This window comes from Egretta garzetta, unplaced genomic scaffold (genome assembly GCF_000687185.1).
Source record: "Egretta garzetta isolate BGI_Z169 unplaced genomic scaffold, ASM68718v1 scaffold404, whole genome shotgun sequence".
Taxonomy (NCBI): Eukaryota; Metazoa; Chordata; class Aves; order Pelecaniformes; family Ardeidae; genus Egretta; species Egretta garzetta.
This window is the reverse complement of record NW_009259323.1, coordinates 1,372,139-1,394,772: the sequence shown is the minus strand read 5'-3', so window position 1 is coordinate 1,394,772 and position 22,634 is coordinate 1,372,139. Positions and strand designations below refer to the sequence as shown.

Genomic DNA, 22,634 nt, shown 5'->3' with positions numbered 1-22,634 from the left:
TCCTGTCTGACAGGGCTGGTGCAGGAGCTGCTGAGGGAGGAGGACCCGTCCCGCATCGCCGCCCTCACCGAGGAGCTCTTCCAGGCGGCCGGGAGCATCTCTGGGGAGGACGGGAACGCGGCTGAGGTGGAGCCCCGGCCTCCCGGCCCGATGCCCCTCTCCAGCCTGCCGGAAGAACTGGGGGGTTCACGTGCTCCGCAGCACACGGCAGCGCTCGCCCAGGTTGGTGGCCGTGGTTCCCTCGGCTCTGCGAGCACGTGCTCCTGCTTCCATCTTCCGTGGCGACGTTAAACGTTTAACTAGTGCTGTCGGCATGTACACAAAACAGTTCATTTCTTGGTTTTTTGACCCGATAGCGTGGAAGTCCAAAATAAAGTGGAAAATGTTACATTTTAAGAGTCAATGCAAAATGTTGATCCTAAATGTAAAAGTGCATCATAATGGGAAAATTACAGGTAGCGATGTTAAGATCTTTATTATTTAAATTTTCTGGTAGTATCTAATCGTAATTTCAAGTGAAAAGGCAAGCATGGAGCACTGATGCATCAGGATTTTGGTGGTGGGTCAGAGCAGAGGAGAGGTCCTCATCCTGTATATGGAGTCGGACAACGATAGCAGATACTTGATGAAGAAGAAAGCAAGGAAGCGTGTCATTTTAACTGCCTGGTAAACCCAGTACATAATATTAGAGTGGGAAGTATTCATACATTATAAAAGTGAATTAGGTTGTTGTTTGTAATGTTTTTAATTTCAGGCTTTTTTCCTTCTGTGTATTTCTTCTAGAGGAGTACTTCTAAAGTAGTAAACATCTACTTTAAATGGCCTTTTTCAAAAAGAAGGCTGATGAGTAATATGTGAATCTGGAATAAAAACAAGACCAGCTGAGATATTGTCCAACTTTTTTCTCAAAAATGATGTTTTGAAGGGAGATTTAACTCACAGTGATTACCATCTAAGGAAAACTGATTTTGAAATTCCTAAATTTGTGACAAGGAGCAAGATAGGTTAGCAAGTGGCACAACAGAAAGTACACTTTCTGCAGTCTGTAAAGTAATACAGGAGCAGTTCTTCCTGAATCAGTTGGGCTAAATTATTTTTAAAGAAAGGAGAAATTAACTTGTAATCTGATCTCTTCAGTAAAAGGGCCCATAAAATGTCTGCTGGTTAGGCAAGAACGTATTTGTACTCAAGATCTGCCATGGAAAGTAGGATTTGTAGTGATGGAAGGTGCAACCCTTCAAAGTGGGTTGTTAAAGGAGCTTATTGCCTTTATTAGGACTGCATCAGCGTTCTGAGTATATAGTCAGTAACCTTTGTTCTTTGTTTGCTAATGTTAGAAGCTTCCCGATGTAGGTATTTAAAATAAACTACTTCATTTTCTTTTTGACAGGCAAAAGAGGTGAGGTCTCTAAATGAGGTCATGTTTTGCAAAGTTTGGAAAAAGACTTCATAGAGACATACATTAGGATATTTCAGTAATGTGACAGATGAATGGGATTTGTTTAGGAACATATTTGAATGTTTCTGAAGTCCACCACTTCACTTACAGAATTCACTGCTGTACATGTTTCAGGCTCTGGAATGGGCTGCCCAGGAAGGTAGTCGAGTCCTCATCCCTGGAGGTATTTAAAAGAAGGATAGATGAGGTGCTTAGGGTGGGATGGCAGGGTTAGGTTAAAGGTTGGACTCGATAATCTTAAAGGTCTTTTCCAACCAAAGTGATTCTATGATTCTATGATAATTTCAAACCGGAGCTGAAGGCACTGATGGATGATGTGTCATATGATTAATTAGTTCTTTTAATTTCAGGTCTTGTCAGTCTTGGATTTACATGATCATGTTCTTTCTTACCTCACTTAGAAGTGCTCTCATCTTTTTAGAAGATGTGAAATAGTCTTTTGTAAGACTGAATATATCTTATGAAATATGAAAAGAGTATGTGCTTCCTGCCAGCTGCTTACAAATCTTCTGGAACGATGGATCTATAGAAGAGAACGATCCATGTTTTAGCTGAAGAAACGCTATATGGTCCATTCAGCCTGCCTGTTTTCAGGTCACTATCCCAGATCTCCCTGTGGGATCATGTAACTGTTTTATGAAAACTCACACCTTTGACTTGAACTTAAAAGGAGGTTGCATAAACATGCGGACAGGTCATCACTGTGATAAACATGAAAGATAGTTCCTTTTCCAGTAGGAAATTTCAGTGTGACCCAAATCCAGGACAAAATTAAATCTAATGGAATTCTCCTACTCAGGTTGAAGAGGGTGCAATAAGGCTGTGGAACTGGGCTGTGACCAAACACATGGGTTCTGTTGTCAATGATGAGCAAAGAGCTAAACGTATGTATGTGTTCTATACCTTCCTAAATGTGTTTTGTGTGCGGTAGCATGAAAAGGAAAAACTCCTGCATATACGTAGTCCAGTAGATTTGTTTGGATCTTTGCAGATAGGGTGTAGATAGAGGAAAATATACAGCTGACTTGTATAAACAGTTCAGGAAGGAGCATCCTGGTGTAATAGTGATCTCCTTGTGACACAGAATCAGTGTAGGCATTCTTATCACTCCCCCTTTCCACGCCAGAGCATCAGTAAAGAGGTGATGTGACCAAAGGAAGCTGTGATTTGCCTTCTAATGCTATGGTTTTAATCTAAAAATGTATGGAAATAACATAGATGTAAATTTTAGACTGTTGATCACTTAATTTCTATCAAGTGAGATTGTTTTGTTAATATAACTATCTCATCAATGTTTACATACAGAAAAACTCTAAAACCTCTTTTTAATTCCCTGCTTTAGTCAGGAACACAGCTGGTGGGTTCACTTGGAGCTAGGAGCAGGGCTGGGGCAAAGCAGAAGTGAGCTTTTGGTCTTTTACCTCAATCTGTTCTTTATGTGGTTCTGCAGGATTGCAATATCTGGCCTACATTCTTGTCTTGAGGGATTATAGTCAAAATTATATATAATTTGCATCATAAAAATTATGTCAGGTAAAGGGAGAAGGGTAAGTTTACACAAAATAAGTAATAATTGTAGAGCATAGTGTTCTCAGATCTTGTGTTACAGCTGAAGGGCCAGGGAGAGGCTATTTTAAATACACTAATTGGTGTCTTTTCCATCCCTGATGTATAAGGAAGGCCTGAAAATATTTTTGCTTTTTACTTTGAAAATTTAAAGATTATTAAACTTCATTTCCCTATTTTGCTGAAGGCTATTTTGAGGCTCTCAGGACATGTTATTGTAAGCACCTGTAATATAATTAAGCCTTTGAATACCATATTTTTAACTTAAACTCTCTCTAAAGTATTCAATAGGTATTTTGATGAGAATATTTTTTTTTTTCCTTACTGCCTAAAAAGCAGTTCTAAGCAGCTAGGCTAAAATTCAGACTGCTTTGAGTCCTGAAGCTTTCAAATTTTTCTCTCTTGTAATTTAAAATGGCAAGCAGTCTTTCAGATATGGCGGGGCCTGACTTACAGAAACAAAAACAAAAAGAGAAAAGGGAACTTATAATGTCTGCACTGTTTTCTTCCAGTTCGATTTGTTGCTTGCAGACTGGTGTGCCTTTGCGAAGGCAGTGATCCTCTTGAGGGAACTATTCGAAGACAGATTTTGGTAAGGCTAATGGTTGTTGAGCAATGAAGTACAGTTGATCACCTTCAAACCCTATTATGGTTGCTTTGGAAATGGAGTGAGACATACCTGTGGTTCTGGGGAATATACACGCTGAAGGGGACCTGTGTTATCACAGGGATACCTGCTGAGCCAGCACAGTTAGGAATTTCTGGACAGTGTGGTTAGCATTGCATCTTTTGTCATATGGTAAAATGTTGTATGAGCAGCATATTCATTTGTTTCAGTATATTATAATGTTGTCTAGTAAGGCACTGTAAGTCTTACGCTGCATCTAAGTGTTAAGATGTCATTCAGATGTGAGAGGTGCTTGTCAGAAATTGAAGAGCTGAAATACCCCTCTGCTATGTTAGATATGTGTGCCAACAAGATGAGATCTAACATTGCCTTTCTTGAAAGTGACTGTATTTTCAGAAAGCACTTAACATTTTCTCCTTCAGATGTCTATGAAAACTGGGAAAGGATGGATAGATATTGGAAAAGCTGATCTTGCCGATGGATTTCTAGAGATTGCCATGAGTGTAAGTTCTTTTCCAGTTTTAATTTCGTAGAAACACACCTATTTGTAATATCCATGGGTGATGCCTATGCTTTGTTTTCCAGAGTATAGAGAAACTGTATGCGAAGTTACTTAAGGCGAGCAACAGTGAAGCAGATACACATGTGCACAAAGCTGATGTGGAGAAGAACCTCTTCAAAGTAATCTCTTATCAGGCTGAATCAGTATGTGTTCTTCCCAGTTTTCCTTATAAGTCGCTAGGGGTATAGAGGGAAACTCTGACCCAGTTATTAGATGTATGAATGCTTGGCATTGGAGACTTGCTGAGGGATGTGTTTCCTTCACTTAGGTGTAAGACAACAGATCCCGTGTTTGCATTCAGTGTTGCAATCATTTAATGATTTTTAATTTACCTAATTTATGGCAGTCATTTCTGTTGTGGTGTTTATATCTTCTAGTTCAGATTTGTTGCTCTATGATTTGGCTAGCCTGGCTGTTTATAAAAGAAACAGCTGCTTTCTGAATCACAAATGTGTCAATTCCAAAGGTGTCCCGTGCTTGACTGAAGAAGGGGGATAGGACTGATGTAGAGCCTGGGTCCTCCAAACTGCATTTGTGTAACATGTACACAGCAAGACTAGTCATTTTAGAACACTCATCATACTGCACTAGTATTTGCAGCTAGGCTGATTGAAAGTATATGAAGGTAGTATTCGTTATGCCTGCAGATAGCCAAGCTTCGTGTCTAACAAGTAGATACTGTAAGCCACATATGAAAGTCGTCTGTAACTTACAACTTTCACAACTGTAGAAACTCATGAACATCATCAAAGCTATTTAATATTATATGCCATCAGACAGAGATCTTTCTATACATGAATACCCTCTTTTCCATGACCTCATACATTCTGCTTTCCGTATATAAAGGCTTTAAACAGTGGGCGAATCAGTATAAATTTACAACATCTGGAAATAGTGAGTTCCATGACATTTGATCTAGCACAATATGAGAGAAGTCTGAAAAAGTGCTAAAGGTTTTCTAGGGGATCAACAACACAAATTACAACAATTCAAAGTATGTAATTTAGAAATTCTAATTTTGTGAGGCATTGTTGTGTCTGACTGAAGTTTCTGAGTACTTGATCAGTGCTATAGAGCAGACATATGGGCATAAATATGAGAAAATGGAGTTGCCTGCATTTGTTAATAACACCATTGACCTCAGTATCTAGAAGAGGATTACTATCTCCAAAATTCTCAAGAAACAGGCCAAAGCAATAGCCAGAATTTTTAATTTGATCATGGAGACAAAAGAGGACATTAAATTATCAGAGAGGTGGTATAAGATTTGCTAACTGTTGTATCGTGCTAACATTTGAATGAAGTTGTCCCATGCATCTGGCTTTTTCACACTGCCTAAGGACTGCAGTGTTTTCCTGGATGTCTTTATCATCTGGCAATATATAGAAATATACAGAATTGTAGCACTGTAAGGACAGATACCTTATTCAAACCTAGCTTTACTGAATGTGAAAAATCCAAGTCCTATTTTAGAGAATCAATGTTTTAATGAATTTTAGAGACAGATTGCTCATTAACAGTTTGTTGGCGTACTCTACTGCTTCCCTAGGCAGTTGCTCAAGGGGATTTTCAGAAAGCAGCGATGTGCGTGCAGCGCTGCAAAGATATGTTGATGAAATTGCCAAAAGAGGTAAGTGAAATCATCTCTTCTTTATCATTCCAAACTTTCAAAATCTGCTTTCCTCTCTATATGTTAAAGAATGACATATGCCACATAACATTTTGAAAAATACTCTGAACTGTGTATCTCTCTGCAGTTGGTTGCTTCTTTGAGATTTTCTTAGTAAAATTTTGCATGAAAACAGCATGTTTTTTCTTCAAAGTTCTTTTTTTTCTTCTTTCTATTCAAAATAGAATGATAAACTGTTCCTAAAGAACGAGAGAAGACAAATTGGCAAGCAAGTAAAAAGATTCCTAAATTCAATATGTCACCTACTCTTCTATAGAACCAGCTGCATTTTACATCTTGTAATTGCTTCTTCACTTGCACCCATGTGAACTTTTGTCTGTAGACAGATGGGAGGGACAAGAGAAGAGCTGAGTTACTAAGTTTTTAATATGCAAGTCTATCACTACCGTCAGTACTATTCTTCACCTTCATGAAGCTGTAGAACTGTGAATGGAGGCTTCCCATTGCACTAAGCTGTGTTTTTTGTAGTTTTTGTATCACAGAACAATGTCCACAGAAAACAAACTCTAGCATATGCAGTCTAGTCTTTGTTTGCAAAGGTAAAAATCTAACATGTTTATAGCAGAATAAACTTCCCCATGTTTATTTTCATTTGCTTACTTTAATGTTTTCGCAGTATTTAGGAAACATTTTGTCCCTGTCTCTGTAGTACAGGTAATAAAATTCAAAGGGATAGATGTGAATTCTGAAAGGGAAATACAGGGAATATGGTTGGAGTTTAATTGGGCTTTTAACCGATTAAACTCCAACCAATTTTAAATTGGTTTTTGTGATCTGCAGGCCTTGTTCAGTGCGTCTGAGTGACTAAGTTCAGTTGCAGGGGTCTAGCTTTGGTTTGAATCATAACAGCAGAACTTCTCGCTGTAAACTGTTGAAAATGCTCACTGGGATCTTCGCATTACTGTTCCTCATTTCATCTTAAATGGATTTAATGATTTCCACTTAAACTCCTCCACTAAGTATTAAACTTCTCACAATGAATGCTCTTTGCAAGCCAGGAGCACTGATGCAGGCAAGGAAAAGGTTTCTGACCATGAGAGAGAAAATTTACTTCTGGTTTAAAAAGTGGTATTTGAACAATGAGAAAAAAGGAAAGAGCTAGTGATGGCTGAATGACTTCAAAACTTTTGGACCACTAGGTAGCCATCAGTCCTTAACTCTTCCAGGCTCCCGTTGTACCAGCGGGCACTTGCAGAGTATCACAAGAAGATTGTTGTGTTATGGTAATGTATGGTACCACAGATCAACTGGAGAGGATTTGCAGCTTCCGGATCTGTGAAATGTAACTGGTAACTCCTGCCCTACATGGTAAAGTGTCAGAATTCTTCCAAACGCTTGTTCAGAGAGGTGCCAGGTTTCTGGGGATATTTAGTGTTACACTTGATGCCTGGAATGCAGTTATTTACTGAAGTAGTATTTTAATTATCATCTGAAATACTTCTTTTCCAAGCATGCAAGTAAATGATGAGGGTATGGCACAGTATGCCTACAGTGTTATGCTAAACACCTTGCATGAAACCCTCTTGATACAGTAAACTTTCTATTCTGAAAAGAAAATGTTCACAAATGAACTTAGGAAAAATAATAGTTTGGTATCTGAGAGTGACCTTTTTTTTTTTTTGTTCTGAATCTGTGCTTTTGTCTCTGGATTGCAATGAGATAAACAATAAATTTGAAGGAAGATGTTGTGCTACCTCTCTCATGCTTGCCTGAGGATTTGAAATCTAGTCACTTGTAAGAAATATCATTTATACTTCAACAAGAAAGTTGTTGCACAGACAAAATGGATGTAAAGATTGGCAGCTTGTTAGCATTTAAAATGACTTCCCTGTCTCTTCTTTGGATGACATATGACAGCTGCAAATCATTTCAAAGGCAAGGCAAGTTGTTACGAACAGACATTGTTGGGGCTGACTGATAAACCAGAAAGCAGCAGTGCTCTGAATAACCAGGCATTCAAAGACAGTTTTCTCCTAAAACTTCTAATGTGGATGGTCCTTTTTTAACCCCAAAGAGGCATGCTGGAAAGAAGTCTACCATGGAGGAACTTAACTTCTTCACTTAACTGTGTAAACCTTTTTTACCGTTTTAAAAAATATTCCAGTTTTTCCTTTCAAGGTCTAATTTTTATTGTTTGCTTTAGAAAGTTCTAGTGCTTTCAGTGTGATTTCTTGAGGAACTATTGTGCCACGTGTTTCAGGAATAATGCTGTTTTGCATGTCTTGGACTGGTGAATGATACTTACTTTCTCACACAATTATGATTCCATTTTAGTCATGTTCAATATCCCCTTGTATAAGTTCGGAAGTGATAACAGTGGATATATCTAAAGTAAAATGCATTTTAAAGAACCTGAGACTGGAGTGCCGTAGATTTTACGATGTTTCTAAAAGACCATTATAGAAGCAGGTGTCTTGTATTGCAGACCTGTTACCTGTCAATCCTCTGTTACAATTTTGGAGTGGAAACCTATGAATGGAAGAGATATGAACAGAGCTCCTTCTGGCTCAGGTAATGTGCAAATTCAAACAAAATAAAATTCTGCTTTTGAGGTGTAAAATATGTGAAGGAGAGAGGGGAGCAAGGGAAAGTAGAGGTTTAATTAAAAATATGAGAATACGAGATTTTAGCTGAACCAGATTAGCTGAGCAGATACTTAGTGACTGTCCTACTCTGTCGCCTAACATTTATGTCTGCTTTCCACATTAATTTTTCATGTCATTAGAATGAAAGTCTTTCCATGGTTCTTGTCAGTTGTCTCCCTAACACTTCTTCCAAAGACATTATTTTTATGAAGAGGCTGCTTCCAGTTCTTGAGCCATTCATGAGTGATAGCGGAGAGATTGAAAAACTTTGGAAAAGAGTAGACAAATTCTTCTGACCGATTTTAAATGGATTTTTTTTAAACAGGATTTTAATTTTTCATAAAGGAGGTGCTTCATTGACAGCAAGTCCTTGACTGATGAAAGACACAAACATCAAGGTGAAAAAGGAATAGTTAGAGATGGTTTGGGTAGGATCCAAATAACTAATGTACTATTAAGGAAGAAAAAATGTAAGCTATCAGGAAGAGTATCCTTATGCCAGGGTCGCAGCCTCAGCTCAGAAGATTTGTTTTTATTTCTTCTTGTTCTTTTTCTTTTAAATAGTCAGAAGAGAATGAATGGCAACATATCAAATTTGAAATAGTTATGGTCACATATATTGTCAAAGAGGATTTGTAGAAATGCTTAGAATTTATTACAGCTGGTGCTTTGGAGATTATATTTTATTCTTGTGAAAAATGAAATACTGAGTCCTGATGACAAAACTTGAGGAGGAAATAAACCGTTGCAAAGTGCAAATAGTTATCTGGAGAAAGAGATGTAGCTCCATCTAGTGGGTTAAGATTTCCCTGTACTGTGTATATATTAGATTAGGAAACAAATGCCCAGTTACTGTTTTTCTTTCTAACAGTTCTTCATTCACAGCATTTGCAATCAATTCTGTTTTTGTGGAATTAGCACTGCATTAACTCCTGGATGGTCCTTTGCACTGTCATTTAACTTTTAAAAGAAGAATGGGGAATCATGACTCCCAGGTTCTGTTTCTGTCTCTGCTATTAATTTGCTGTGATCTTGAGACCAGTTTTCTGTATGACTGCTTTATATGTCAGGTGAGAATGAGAACACTTGCTTCTCCAAAACTCTGATGGTTAAAACTGATAAAGCCTACTGAAATGTTTGAACAGATGTTACAGAAGGTGGTGCAACAGGTTGAAGAAAGTGATCTAGTACAATTTTTAATGTGAGGATTTAGAAAGAAAACAAAATTTTCTTTTCTCTGGTGAGAGTGAGTACTGAGATTAGTTTGTGTGATTTATGTGGTTTCTAACTGGTTAAGAAGTGGGAAAGGATAGGAGTGCTGCACATATCAGAAGACTGGCTGCGTTTATCTATGTCATGCCATTTAATTCTAACTTTGACTTATCACTGATAGCCAGAGTTATGACATTGGGAAGATGGACATGAAATATTCTGTTGGCAAAGAAATGCAGGTAAGAAACAGAGAAATTGCTGTTTAGATATAGGGGGATTTTGTTAACCTGCCTCCACTGTATCATCTGCCTCTGCTGTGCCAAACCTGGCCAGTGATTCTTTGGCCTCTTCTTTAGTAGTGTCTGCTATGAAGTTTGGTAAAGTTGCAAGTTCAGTTGCTATGAGCATCAGTCTGAGAGTTCCGTCAGTGATGGGTGCCCTTAAATCACATTTCAATCTACTATTTCACAGAAATTAAATTGTAGAAAGTAAGGCTGAAGCAGACCCTGAAACGCCAACTCTTTTTCCCTTCCCCCTCTTCTTTCAAGGCATCATCAGTTACACCTGTGTCATTTCTGATAGATGTTAATCTGTCTCATTCATAAGCCTATGATTCCTTTTACTACCCACAGTGGATATGGAGAAGATTTTAATCTCTTCCTCTTTATAGAAATCATTTATGTATTTGAAAGGCCATTATCATTTATGTCTTTGGTTTTTTGGTGTTTTTCTCTCAGTGAAGTTTGTACCTCCTGTTCCTTCAATTTCTTCTTTCATTCTCTTTTTTCCAGATCTCTGATTTTTCTTGCTACCCTTCTGTTCTCCTCTGATTCTAGTTGATTCATATCCCATGTGAACTGCAGTGCTGAAGACTGCATACGCTTCAGAACTGAGTAGTTGCTTTATATGTCTGATGCCAGCCAGGCATTCTTTGGAGTCAAAGAGCTTTTATTTTTCATGACCTTAAATTTTAAGTCTTTTGTGTTTATATGTATGTTTATGTGTGGCGGGGTTTTTTTCTGCTCTTCAGATGGCATTTAAACTTCCAGTTTGTTTTGCCTTCCAGGCTAAAGTGCTGCGATTGTTAGCTACAGCCTATTTTGAGTGGGATTGCAATTTGTATCTTGACAAGGCATTGAAAGCTATAAACTTGGCAAATCAGGTAGTAATGTGTTACTGTATTTATGGTGCGCAATAGTCAGAACTCAAGCATTTATTAACGTAATAATATGGACCACATTCATCACTGGTGTGTTATCCTTGACATCAAACGGAGGTGTGTTTTCTTTACGTTGGTTTTCATACTCATAAGTATGTTTTGGTGTTCCCAGCTTTTTTTGTAGATAAATACTTTTTTGCATGTAGATGTAGAGCTGTCTTGCTGCCTCATATCTATTAATAGTGAGGGCCTTTGATAATGATAGGACTAAAATTTCTCCAGCACCTATTTATGAAAACTGTACGAACAGAATTAACTACAGTGTAGTCCACCTGAGATTTATAGCAGCTGGCTTTTTATGCACCAGACCGTTTGTCTTGCTTTGGGTTATAATGGATATGTCCATACCACATTTTGAGTCCCCATCTCATTATCTGTACAAATATTTGAGCAAGCGCTAAACAGAGTTCAGTTTTAAAAGCTGTGCAGCCATGCTAAATAAGTCTTATTTCAAACAATTAATTTAGGTATTGCTAACATGACTGTATTTCTTCTGTAACCTGAAAAAATGAGCTGTATAAACATACTAGTTACCCTGAAGAAAGTTCATATATCTCTAAGCAGTTACTACAGTGAGGTCTCTTGCTCTTGTACAAATTCCATTTTCCGTATAAAGACTTGAATTAATCTTGCGCTTCAATCTTTTCAGGTTAGTTAGAGTAACTTAAATTTGAAAAATTTATATTTGTCTTTGGCTGACCATTTTAAAATTTCCATTACCTGTTTCATACAAAACAAGTTTTGAGTATGAAATCCTGTTTTACATGAAAGCTCAAATTCCGTTTTCTACATGCTGTTAAAACTTTCAGACAGATGTTAATGCATGTACTCGTGAGATCAGGATAAAAGTGGTGTGTTTTAATAATTCAAATAACACGCTACTACACTATCTAAGCCCTTTGCAGTTTTTATTGTATTTACTTTCATTTTGAACATTTTGAGGTGGAAAGTGTTTTTATAATAATTTTTATATAAAGTATGTTTTGATATTTTGTGAGAGTATGGAAAACTAGAAGAAAATTTTTATTCTAGAGTCTGAAATGTGCAGCATTTTAGTGAGAGCTGAAGTGTACAGTCGTCATCATTTCCTTCTCCTTCCATTGTTCTCTCCCCAATTTTGTATTGTAAGTTAATTTGAATTCTGCTCATATTAATTCTAGAGTGATTAAGCCAATTCACACATAGAAAAGCAGGAAATCTTTCTATCATTCAGTATTGTTCAACTTCTATTTAAAAGTATTGGAAATGGGCCACAGCAAAATGAGAATCATGTATCTTTTGCTTTCATTGTCCTCATGGTCTTTTGGCAGTATAAGAATAAATAATAAAGACGCACATTGCATTTAAGAAGAAAATGTTACCAGTTGCCTACCTATTACTTCAGTCATTAAAATTCAACTGAATAATACAGTGGAGTCTATGTGATTTCCTGATATTTGTCTGTGAATGTGCTGGACTCTCACGGGATCTGCATTCTACGAACAGCTGTCCAAGTAATGTATTGCTTTTTGTTGTGCAGGAGAATTTGCATCCAGCAGGGTTTTTTTTGAAAATTAAAATTCTCCTTAAAAGTGGAGCATCAGATGAAGATATCAACTCAGGTATCACAACTCTGTATAGGTTTCATAGTAGATCATACTACTCTATATCCAAGAAGATGGCTTGAGTTGTAGGTAGAAAAGAAAAAAAATCCCTTTTGTTTTAGAGGAATCTTCATTAGCTAAATGTCATTCTGATTTTGAAGTGTGAGACATAGTAGTCAGTGTTCACAGAGAAGTTATCCAGGAGCTGATATAAGTTTGAATTAAGCATGATCTTATTTTTGTTGAGAATTTAGATAGATTTGCTGGAAATAGGGAAGGGGGAAGACTCTGAAGCCTGTTAGAATGAAGACAGTGAAAATATAGAATGTAAAGGTATGGTTTATTTTAGACATATGCTTAAGCTTACTCAAAGGGTGAAGGTGAATTGCCTCTTACTCAGTCAGCATAGAAGAAAAGCTTGTGAAACATTACTTTTCTTTGTGTGTGATTTTGCAGATTTTGGCCAAGAGACATCAAGTGCTGATCAGTGTGTTATAAACAGAGTGTACTACCAGAGTTTATTTAGTTTATCTAGGGCATATATTTTCTCTTTATTCCTCAAACTTGTCATTTGAAGAGAACTGATTTTTCTGTTTGGCATGAGAGGAGAAGAAAGTTTTTTTGGGGGGCTTTAATATGGAAAGGGTAATGTATCAGGAGAAATGTATTTCCATAAATAATGAAATCTTAAGGAAGAGAGGCTTTGTACTCTTCATAGTTGGAAAGCATCAGATCCATATTGAATGCTCTGAGAAATAAATGTATGATGAGATGAGGAATTTCTTGCAGAGCACTGAATGATTTGAATGCTGCCAGACTAGTGGGAATGGAAACTCCAGATTGCTCCTGGGTCATTTCAGCCAGCTTTTTAGTGGACAGTCATTCAGAAGTTACCATTGCAATAGTTGGCTTCTGTTCCGCAGCTTGAATTGTGAAGTCATAGTGTTGCCTATCAAAACACACTGCTTATATTTAGTAGCACTAAGACTCCAGTCAGTTTTTCAAGTAAGTTTATTATGAGTGGACGTCTGTCTTTTCTTGTATGGATGGCAGAAAAGAGTGTTATGTCCATGCATTGCCACTTTTTCTTTTGAGTGAAGTTTCCTTTCTAAGTTTTAGGCATTTGACCGAAATCTTGTATTTGTGCACTTGTACACAGGTATCTTAAAAAGGCTTCTTTTAACAACTGTTACAGTCATGTCTCTATGTGTTTCTTCTCTGATCTCATCTAAGCTAGAAATGTGTAAATCTTGTTATTAATCATCCAGCACAGTCTAACAATTTTTAAACTTTATCTGAGTGGTCTAAAACGGATACCTACTTATTGTCAGCAGCCAATTCAACAGCTGATGCTAAAGGCATTAGGCTTAAGTAGTTCCTATTGCAATGTGATACCACCATACAGCCTGCATGCTGACCTCAGTCTTAAGTGGGTCCTGCTGGATGAGACATTTTGATGGAAGGCAGCTTGAGGCAAAAGTTTGTGCTATTAATGCCTATGCTGTTCCTGTTTAAAGAGACAGAGGGCTAGAATTCCAGGGCTATCAGTCTGTCACCTTTCTGTGGTACTACATTAGTTGTACAGCAAAAGTCATAGCACAATAGACATGTTTTATTCTTTCTTCTGGTTTAGAACTTTTATATTGGGTTGGTTGGTTTTTTTTTTTTTCCGAAGCTCTAAGAGGTGAATGGTAAATTGAGCAGTTAAATGTGTAAGTTGATTAAATAATCTCAATTGCTTTGTGTTCTGTCTAGCTATTGCAGAATTCCTGCACTATGAGATGTCTTTAGACTTTTGTTTGAATACTGCCAAACTGCTGCTGGAGCATGGAAGGTATGAAAGCATCACTAAGTGGGGTGAACACAATATTTGGGCTTTGTAGTTGTTCTTTTATAAGCACAGAACACCTATTACACAATGATGATTTGAAATAAAAACTCACAGAGGTAAACAGTTTTGAGAGGGACCCTGTCTTTTCTTATAGCAAGATGATACAGTTTGTGGCAGTACCAGAGCAAAGTGTGAAATAATGTTGAGTGGCGATTTGCAATGCTGTAGCCTTACTTTGGAATGATTAAGATTCTCCCTATGTACTTTTAATATGTATATGGAATAATATATATATAAGTCTGGAATTATCTGACTGAAATCTTTCTTCCATATTAACTAACCAACCCTCAGAATGAAGGAGTTTGGAGTCCTAGAATCATTCTTGTGAAAAACAGTGTAGGGATGAACAAGTTACCACAAAATAAATTAAGGCATGAAATTTCACACTATTGAATGCTTCATCATGATTACCTATGTATACGCTTCTATCTTGCAGTAAATTCTTACTCTTTCATTGTCAGGAGTAAACTCTAGTGAATACTGTGAAACAAGCATGCGCTAATAAGACATTACTACTGAATAGATTAATTGCAGTAAATTCATACCTTGACTCAGTCTGTCAGTGTGATTGTGTGCCAGTAGTATTAATGAGAAACATGTTGTATGGTGTGAATATGTTATTCTTTAGAATGGAAAATTATCAGCTCTTTTTGTGCAGCCTCTTAAAAATGCATCTGTGTGAATAGGGAATCAGTTGGTTTTGATTTTCTGAAATCTGTTTCTGAACGATTTGAATCTTCACCTAACCTTGGAAAAATCACCCTGCTCCACATCGAGTTCCTGTTGCAGAATAAGAGGGAGCTGCTTGCTAAGCAAAAGGTTGAAGAAATTATTATAGGTCTGTATCCATCTTCTGCTGCTGTTTACTGAAAACTGGGCTTAGTTGGCTAAAGTCTTGAATTCTGATTTTCTCATCTTTCTTTCTATTTGTGTCTGTTTTCCCTTATGTTTCTTTTGTATGGCAACTCTTGACTTCCATAATGAATGACAGTGATGATAAAGCTCAGGGTTAAATTAACTTGCTAGAACAATTCCTCCTTAGTGTACACTGGTTGTGTGTGACCGATACGTGTGGGATTAGAAACATTTATCAGAAGTTCTGTGTCATGTTAATACTTTGTCTGTCCAGCCCAGTGTGGTTTTGTTTGTCAGTATTAAAACAGGTTGCATATCCTTGTTAGAGCAGCTGAATAGAGTTTCTTTTCCAGGTCTGTTTCACCTGTAGCACTGTAGTATTTTTTGCTTGTCAGATCTGGTGGAAATCAGATTGTATTTTATGTAGCATTGAGCTAGGTGTAAGAACCACATTTACGTTGTTCAAGCATGAAAATATTTGTTCTCTTACTGTTTTTTGGGGGGGGTTGTTTGGTTTTTGGTTTGGGTTTTTTTTTCAGAAGCAGGATAAACAATGGGTCTGGGCTGAAACTGTTGCTGTGTCAGTGGTTTTTGTTGTAGGCTATGGAACAGTCTTTCTCAGGTAGTTCTTGGGTGCTTCTCAGTGTGCTTCTTAAAGTTCTTGTAAAAGTGATGATTTGCAGTATCTTTTCAGGTCATTATACTGGGAAACAGCTGTTGCCTGAAGCCTTGAACCGGCTGCACATCATCTTGTGGGACAGAGCTGCCAAACATTATGAGGTTTGGGACCAAAGAGTAGTGTTGTTATTTGTATCAGTGAAAATGAAGATCTGCTTTTTCTGACCTCTTTAGTATGTCTAGTTTTGGTTAGAGTGCAAGCTGTTACCAAGGTCCCTGTGCCAGTTGGCACTAGTTTTATTTTCATCCAGCTGGGTGCTGTTCTCCATTACAACATCAAGTTTCAGGTAGCCTCATCTCAAGGTTTGTACGTGGGAACAATTATGGCCAGAATTGATCAGCCAAGGAACTTGTGCAGCCCATCATTCTGATTCTGTCCTGGGAAGGGTACAAAAACCTGAAAATACTCATTACATTGAGCTGTTTATTTTCCAGTTCCTACCCTCTGACAGTCAGTTGTTGCTTTAAGGAGCATGAAGTCTTATCATTTGTACAATTAATTTTCTTTTTAGCCTATATAAAGTATCTTTGGATGCTTAGATTTTGTCTTAGTTCATATGCACGCATACTGCGAGTATATATACGTTCTATTTTTCAAACCAGTTACCTTCTTATTCTTTCAGTATTTGGAGACGATGAGCTCATGTTCTGCTCTTTTATTTCTGTCATAACATTCGTTTCTTGAATATGTAAAGAAAAACACATGCGCCATTTTATTACCTCTCATCTGTGTAATCAAGAAGGAATTTTGCTAATGACACAGCTTCCTTCCTCCTCATTTTAAAATAAATTCTCTGTCCAAATTGGAAGTATAGTTGGGAGTACCATCTTCAGCATAGTACCATCAAAGTTCACAGACTAAATGGGATGAACGTTGTTGTCTTTTTCTCTTAGTTTTGGTTGCTTTGTATCATGAAAAGAGAGGTTTTTTGAAATAATATTTCTGTTTTGTATTTAGTCATAAGAATGTCCTTTCTGGGTCAGACAAATGACCCATCTAGTCTAGTGTCCTGTCTTTGATAATGGCCATAAGAATAAGGGAAGAGTAGGAGCAGGTAAAGTGTCAGGTCTCCTAATGACTATTATCTGTGTTGTGGGACCAATGATCGCTCTTCTGGGGGAAAGGTTACACTAGAATATACCTGATTATCTAAATCTGTCATTTCCTATGACCTTTTTTTTAATTTGGGAAAACATGGGCAGTTTAATCACCCAAATAAGGGTGTGTTTGGGGTTTTTGTTTGTTTGTTTATTTTAAAACAAATTTCCTAGGCAAAAAGCTATTCTGAAGCTCTTCAGTGGTACAATTATTCTGTCAGCTTCTACACACCTGGGCAGATAGATCAGAACTTGGCTAAGCTGCAGAGGAACATGGCTTCTTGCTATCTTCATCTGAAACAAGTTGACAAGGTATATATAATATATATATACACACACATATTTATTTGCATTGGTTTTATTTTTGTAGCTATGTCTTTGGGACTTAATTTACATCTTTGCTACTGTACCTCTTTTGCTTTGAGAGAGGGAACTGGTTTTGCCTGTTTTGCATCATCTGACAGAGAGATGTTGCTCATCATCTTGGCTGCTATGGGGGCCTTTTGTATCACCTGTCGTTCTAATGGGGGAAACAGTCCACAAGGTGTGTGACCATGCCTCAGTATATCAGGTTTCTTCTCAGATTAGAGGTCCTCTTCTCTTCAGGACAGATGAGCCCTGGCAGGAAAAGTATTTGATGTGTCTCACTAGAACTTACCACAATAGTGTGTTAGCCCTCACCTCTACAGAGAAGTGCACCTGCTTTACCTATCCAGGCCTTCTGGTTTGGGGGTGCTAAACTTCACAGTTCAAAGTGACAGAAGGGAGTTTAATTTTTCAGCATTCTCGGGGCTTCTCTTGCTTTCTGATTCTGTAGCTCCAATTTTGAGGAACTGGCTTTTTCCGCAATCTGGTGATTGTCAGCTTTTGGTGCCATCTTCTGCTCTTGTCACTTTTCTTTCCAGGGAAGATGTTGCCAAATCAAACTTCTTGAGTAATTATATAAATATCAACAATGTAACCATTAACATTTTGTGTATCTTTATCTCTCTTCTATTGCAAATCATATTAACTGATTTCAAGATGCCATTGTACTGATTTCTTTTAATCTCTTCTGCGAACAGGCTAAAGAAGCAGTTAAAGAAGCAGAGAGGTGTGATCCAAACAGCATCTTTACTACATTCAGTGTCTATAAGATTGCAGTGATGGAGAAGGATACTGATAAAGGTAGAACTTGAAAGATAAAGGGTCCTCTTACAAGTAGCAGAAGTGCCAAATGTATTAGAAAATACTAAGCAGATTTGGACTGTTCATCTTGAGAAAGATACAATAGAGGGAAGCTAGAAGAAGGGTTTATAAAGTCATTGAAACTGTCAAGCTGTAGATTGAAACTGTCAGAGTGGGTCGCTTTTTGTGTGTGTGAGATATGGAGTCCATTGCCGTATCTGATACTGTCTGGATGGAGCCTCTGGCTAGGAAGTCTCTAATCTTCTCATGGGCAAGAAGCTATACTAGCATCCCAGGGTGAGAATCATTGTATAGTTACTGTTTCTAATATTCTTTTGTATGCATATACAATATAAAAAAAGGATACTGAGCTAAATGAATCTTAACGGAACCATTATTGCTGCTCTTAATTTCTCTGGACAAATAGAGCCTGAAGTTACCAGAAGATACATGGATTACTGGGATGACTTACAGAATGACATATCTCTGTAGACTCTTTCTTCTTTATAATGAGTTCTGCCATTTCATAGTTTAATGACAATCTTTGCTCGAGTAATGAAAATTGAGAAATACAGTCTATACTTACTTAAAACAGAGTAACATGGAGAGCTTGTTTTCCGATGAGTTCTGTGCCAATTAATTGTTCTTTGTGCATCTTTTTAATGACAGCATAATTTGTTCACATAATGTAGAGTGGGAACTACAGCACAGCGTGAACATAAAAGCAGCAGCACCCTTAGCATAAGCCAAGATGTGGGAGCTGGAATCATGCCCAGACAATGTATTAGAGAAAGTCTTCTGTCTTCAGTGACAAACAGTTATTTAGCAGAACAAAATTAAGGATGTGAGATAGAGTTTCATATGTATGGAATCCTTATTTCCTTAGCTTAGTAGCTTGGAAAGCCTTTTGGCACCTCTCTAGGAAGAAATGCATAATTGTGAAGAAGTGCTGGTATGGTCAGGTTTTCTTGTCTTGATTTTTCCTATTAAGAAAAAATTATAGCCTTTCATAAGTTGTTTCTAAAGCCTCATTAAAACTGTAGAACTTTCCACCTTCCAATTGCTTCTATAAAAAAAAAAATATTTTTCCCTATGTATATTTCAGCTGTGGAAGCAGTTATTGAAATGGGGAAGCTAGCAGAAAAGCCATCTCAACATGAAGACAAACTGAAAGTGGATGAAAATACAGGCACTAATCTCCTGAGTTTAGCTGCCCAAGTTGCTTTAGAGGTAGAGCAGATAACGTCTTTACTTTGCTTTATTGATATAAGTAGGATAGCTGTAACCTCTGTAACCTGGCCTACTTTTAATATTTCTGTATTTTTCATACATTTCTAAGTATTTCATGCTTCCAAGGTCTCACTCAAATGTGTTCTGTAATGCAAAGTACAAGTTGATTTCACATACAAAGAAATTGTATTTTTTAATATTTCTTCAGGAAAATAAAGGTTTCCAAGTTACAAATGTTGGTATCTGGAAATGACATGGTGTATTTCTGTAGAATTCTCCTTAGCAAAATGTTACATCTTTTTCTGTCTCTGGGGTTTGATCTTTGACATGCTAGGGGGAACCTGTGTACAAAATACACATAAGTCAACAATGAAAGACTGAAAAGTCACTTGTCCTTCCTAGTTGCCTCTTCATTGGTGACTTGAGTGATGTCTGAACTAGCTGATTACATTGGCATAATTAGAAGAGGCTTTTGCTTGCCTTTTAGGGCTTTGTTTGTACCACTTGTAAGGTATGACAGCCTTGCCAACCTGTACCAATCCTGTTCTTGCCATAGGCTCTTTGTGCATGGAATTGTAGGATCTCTCCTTATGGTTTTCTCTTGACTCTGAGGCTCTTCTGTGCAGAGTCCTTTGTTCTTTTTCCTGCTAGTAGACTCTACAGACTTTTGGAATATGCTGTTGCTTTGGGGTTTTGTTTTTTGGTGGTAACTGGGGTAGTGCAGTTTATACAAAACTTGTTTTAATTTCTTTTCAGAATGAACAACAAGTTGTGGCTATCAAAGCTTTGGAGTATTTGTCTGAGCATTTACAAGACTGCCGACAATTATTTGCAGCTTTGAAGTGAGAATTCAATACATTGAAAGAGAAATTCTGGTTTCTTTTTCAAAAAGAATTTATTATATTGAGGAAGGTGGAGAACAGAGTAGGTGGAAGATTAGTTAGCAGTCTTTTTGGTGGTGCAGATGTACGTCAAGCCTGAACTCTTAATATCTACAGATGTTCAGGTCTCTCCCAACAAATAGTATTAGTTGCTCTGAATTTTATGATTGCATTGTGATTTGAACAGATCTCTAATGAGATTGCAACAGTGTATTTGGTGAAAATACCAGTTTGTTTGTATCCTCTGATGAAGAGGTATCCTCTTATTGAAATATTCCATCATGTTTATAAAAACAAATATTGTGAGACAGGTGTATTTATTCCAGTATTTGCTTAAAGCCTTTGTTAAAGTACATTTGTTTACTTACTATTGCATGATTTAACAAAGTGATGTACAAAATAAGGCAATAGGGTGGGAAATAGTATTCAGATCGACACTTTCATGCTTCTGTGAGTTCCATGGGCTGATAGCATAAGGAAGAAAAGTGGGATCCTTTCTGGAAAATTAGGACCAAGTACACTGTTGGAAAAAAATTCCTTCTTTCCTCATTGCTTGTTTTTCTCATGTTTAGATGTTTGGTTCGTCTTATGTTGTCAAAGGTCATGGCAGAAGATGAAGAGAAAAGGTGAGTCCATTTGCAAAACCATTTTCTTATGGTGGATATGTTATACAAATAGTGTAATATTTTCTTGCTGGGCTTATTTTCTTGCAGAGTAATCAAGAGACTTGTTTTTATGCTAGTAAAAAGTCCACCCGGATGACTTTCCAACTTGACCTAATGACAACACATAGGAACATCTTTTCTACTTGTATAACTTTTCCTTTAAATATTTGCTCTTTGCCTTCCTATTTTATTAATGCGTAAGACTGTCAGGTATTTTTGAGTGGGAATGTGAGCTAAGCAACCTCTTTAACTTTGACACTAGGATGTGATATCTTTCAGAAGTTTCTAGTGAGAAATTCAGTGTGGGATCTCCCTTGCTGAAGACTAGCCACTTCGTGTTGGCTTAGTAGTAGGAGAACTGTATTGCTGGATTTTGACTGTCAAGAAAACAGTGTAGTGTCAGTGGAGTTTGAGATAACAAGCGGTGTCCCCCAGGGCTCATACAGTCTGTATTGCTGGATTTTGACTGTCAAGAAAACAATGTAGTGTCAGTGGAGTTTGAAATAACAAGCGGTGTCCCCCAGGGCTCAGTTCTGGGCACAGTTCTGTTTAATATCTTTATCAATGACCTGGACGAGGAGATTGAGTGCACCCTCAGTAAGTTTGCAGATGACACCAAACTGCTTGAGGGGAGGAGGGCTCTGCAGAGGGATCTGGACAGGCTGGATCCATGGGCTGAGGCCAACTGTATGAGGTTTAACAAGGCCAAGTGCCGGGTCCTGCACTTCAGTCACAACAACCCCATGCAGCGCTACAGGTTTGGGGAAGAGTGGCTGGAAAGCTGCCTGGTGGAAAAAGACCTGGGGGTACTGGTTGACAGATGGCTGAATATGAGCCAGCAGTGTGCCCAGGTGGCCAAGAGGACCAATAGCAGCCTGGCTTGTATCAGGAATGGTGTGGCCAGCAGGAGCAGGGAAGTGATTGTGCCCCTGTACTCGGCACTGGTGAGGCTGCACCTTGAATACTGTGTTCAGTTTTGGGCCCCTCACTGCAAGAAAAGAGATTGTAGAGCTGGAGCATGTCTGGAGAAGGTGGAGTTGGTCTCCAGCAGGGTGGGTGTTGGTCTCTTCTCCCAAGTAACAAGCAATAGGACAAGAGGAAATGGCCTTAGGTTGTGCCAGGGGAGGTTTAGATTGGACATTAAGAAAAAGAGTTGCACCAGGGCAGGTTTAGGTTAGGCATTAGGAAAAATTTTTTCACTGAACGGGTTGTCAAGCGTTAGAACGGGCTGCCCAGGGAAGGTATTTGAAAGCCGGGCAGACGAGGTGCTTAGGGAAATGGTTTAGTGGTGTGGGGTGGCAGGGTTAGGTTAATGGTTGGACTTGATGATGTTTAAAGGTCTTTTCCAACCTAAACGATTCTATCATTCGAAGTTTAACCTGCAGCCCCAACAACTGAGAAAATCTCCTGCTGCACTTCTACAATGACCTTCGCTGCTGCAGATCAATAAAAATTTTTTCAGGCCTTCAATACTCCTGTATCTTCAGATACTAGAAGTAAGAGAAGATCAGGTTCGTGACCACCTGAGGAACGTGAATGCACATAAGTCCATGGGACCTGATGAGATGCATCCCAGAGTCCTGAGGAAATTGGCCGATGTAGTCGCCAAGCCCCTCTCCATGATATTTGAAAAGTCATGGCAGTCAGGTGAAGTCCCTGGTGACT

General features: G+C 38.0%; 2 protein-coding genes across 2 annotated transcripts in view; one reads left to right on the top strand and one right to left on the bottom strand.

Annotated features, from left to right (window-relative positions):
* Positions 1-56, bottom strand: part of NCBP2 (nuclear cap binding protein subunit 2) — a 3,254-nt gene extending 3,198 nt beyond the window's left edge. Inside the window, exon 1 of the mRNA XM_009636585.2 lies at positions 46-56. Coding sequence (XP_009634880.2) covers positions 46-56 — 11 coding nt within the window. The remainder of the gene's footprint in view (positions 1-45) is intronic.
* The window catches only part of TEX11 (testis expressed 11), a 38,715-nt gene continuing 16,087 nt past the window's right edge, over positions 7-22,634 (top strand). Inside the window, exons 1-18 of the mRNA XM_035892172.1 lie at positions 7-222; positions 2,259-2,343; positions 3,538-3,617; positions 4,076-4,156; positions 4,239-4,358; positions 5,765-5,845; positions 8,331-8,416; positions 9,884-9,941; positions 10,769-10,864; positions 12,441-12,522; positions 14,260-14,338; positions 15,082-15,233; positions 15,945-16,030; positions 17,201-17,338; positions 18,091-18,193; positions 19,299-19,423; positions 20,180-20,265; positions 20,877-20,930. Of these exons, the coding sequence (XP_035748065.1) occupies positions 151-222; positions 2,259-2,343; positions 3,538-3,617; positions 4,076-4,156; positions 4,239-4,358; positions 5,765-5,845; positions 8,331-8,416; positions 9,884-9,941; positions 10,769-10,864; positions 12,441-12,522; positions 14,260-14,338; positions 15,082-15,233; positions 15,945-16,030; positions 17,201-17,338; positions 18,091-18,193; positions 19,299-19,423; positions 20,180-20,265; positions 20,877-20,930 (1,664 nt within the window). The 5' untranslated portion in view covers positions 7-150. The remainder of the gene's footprint in view (positions 223-2,258; positions 2,344-3,537; positions 3,618-4,075; positions 4,157-4,238; positions 4,359-5,764; positions 5,846-8,330; positions 8,417-9,883; positions 9,942-10,768; positions 10,865-12,440; positions 12,523-14,259; positions 14,339-15,081; positions 15,234-15,944; positions 16,031-17,200; positions 17,339-18,090; positions 18,194-19,298; positions 19,424-20,179; positions 20,266-20,876; positions 20,931-22,634) is intronic.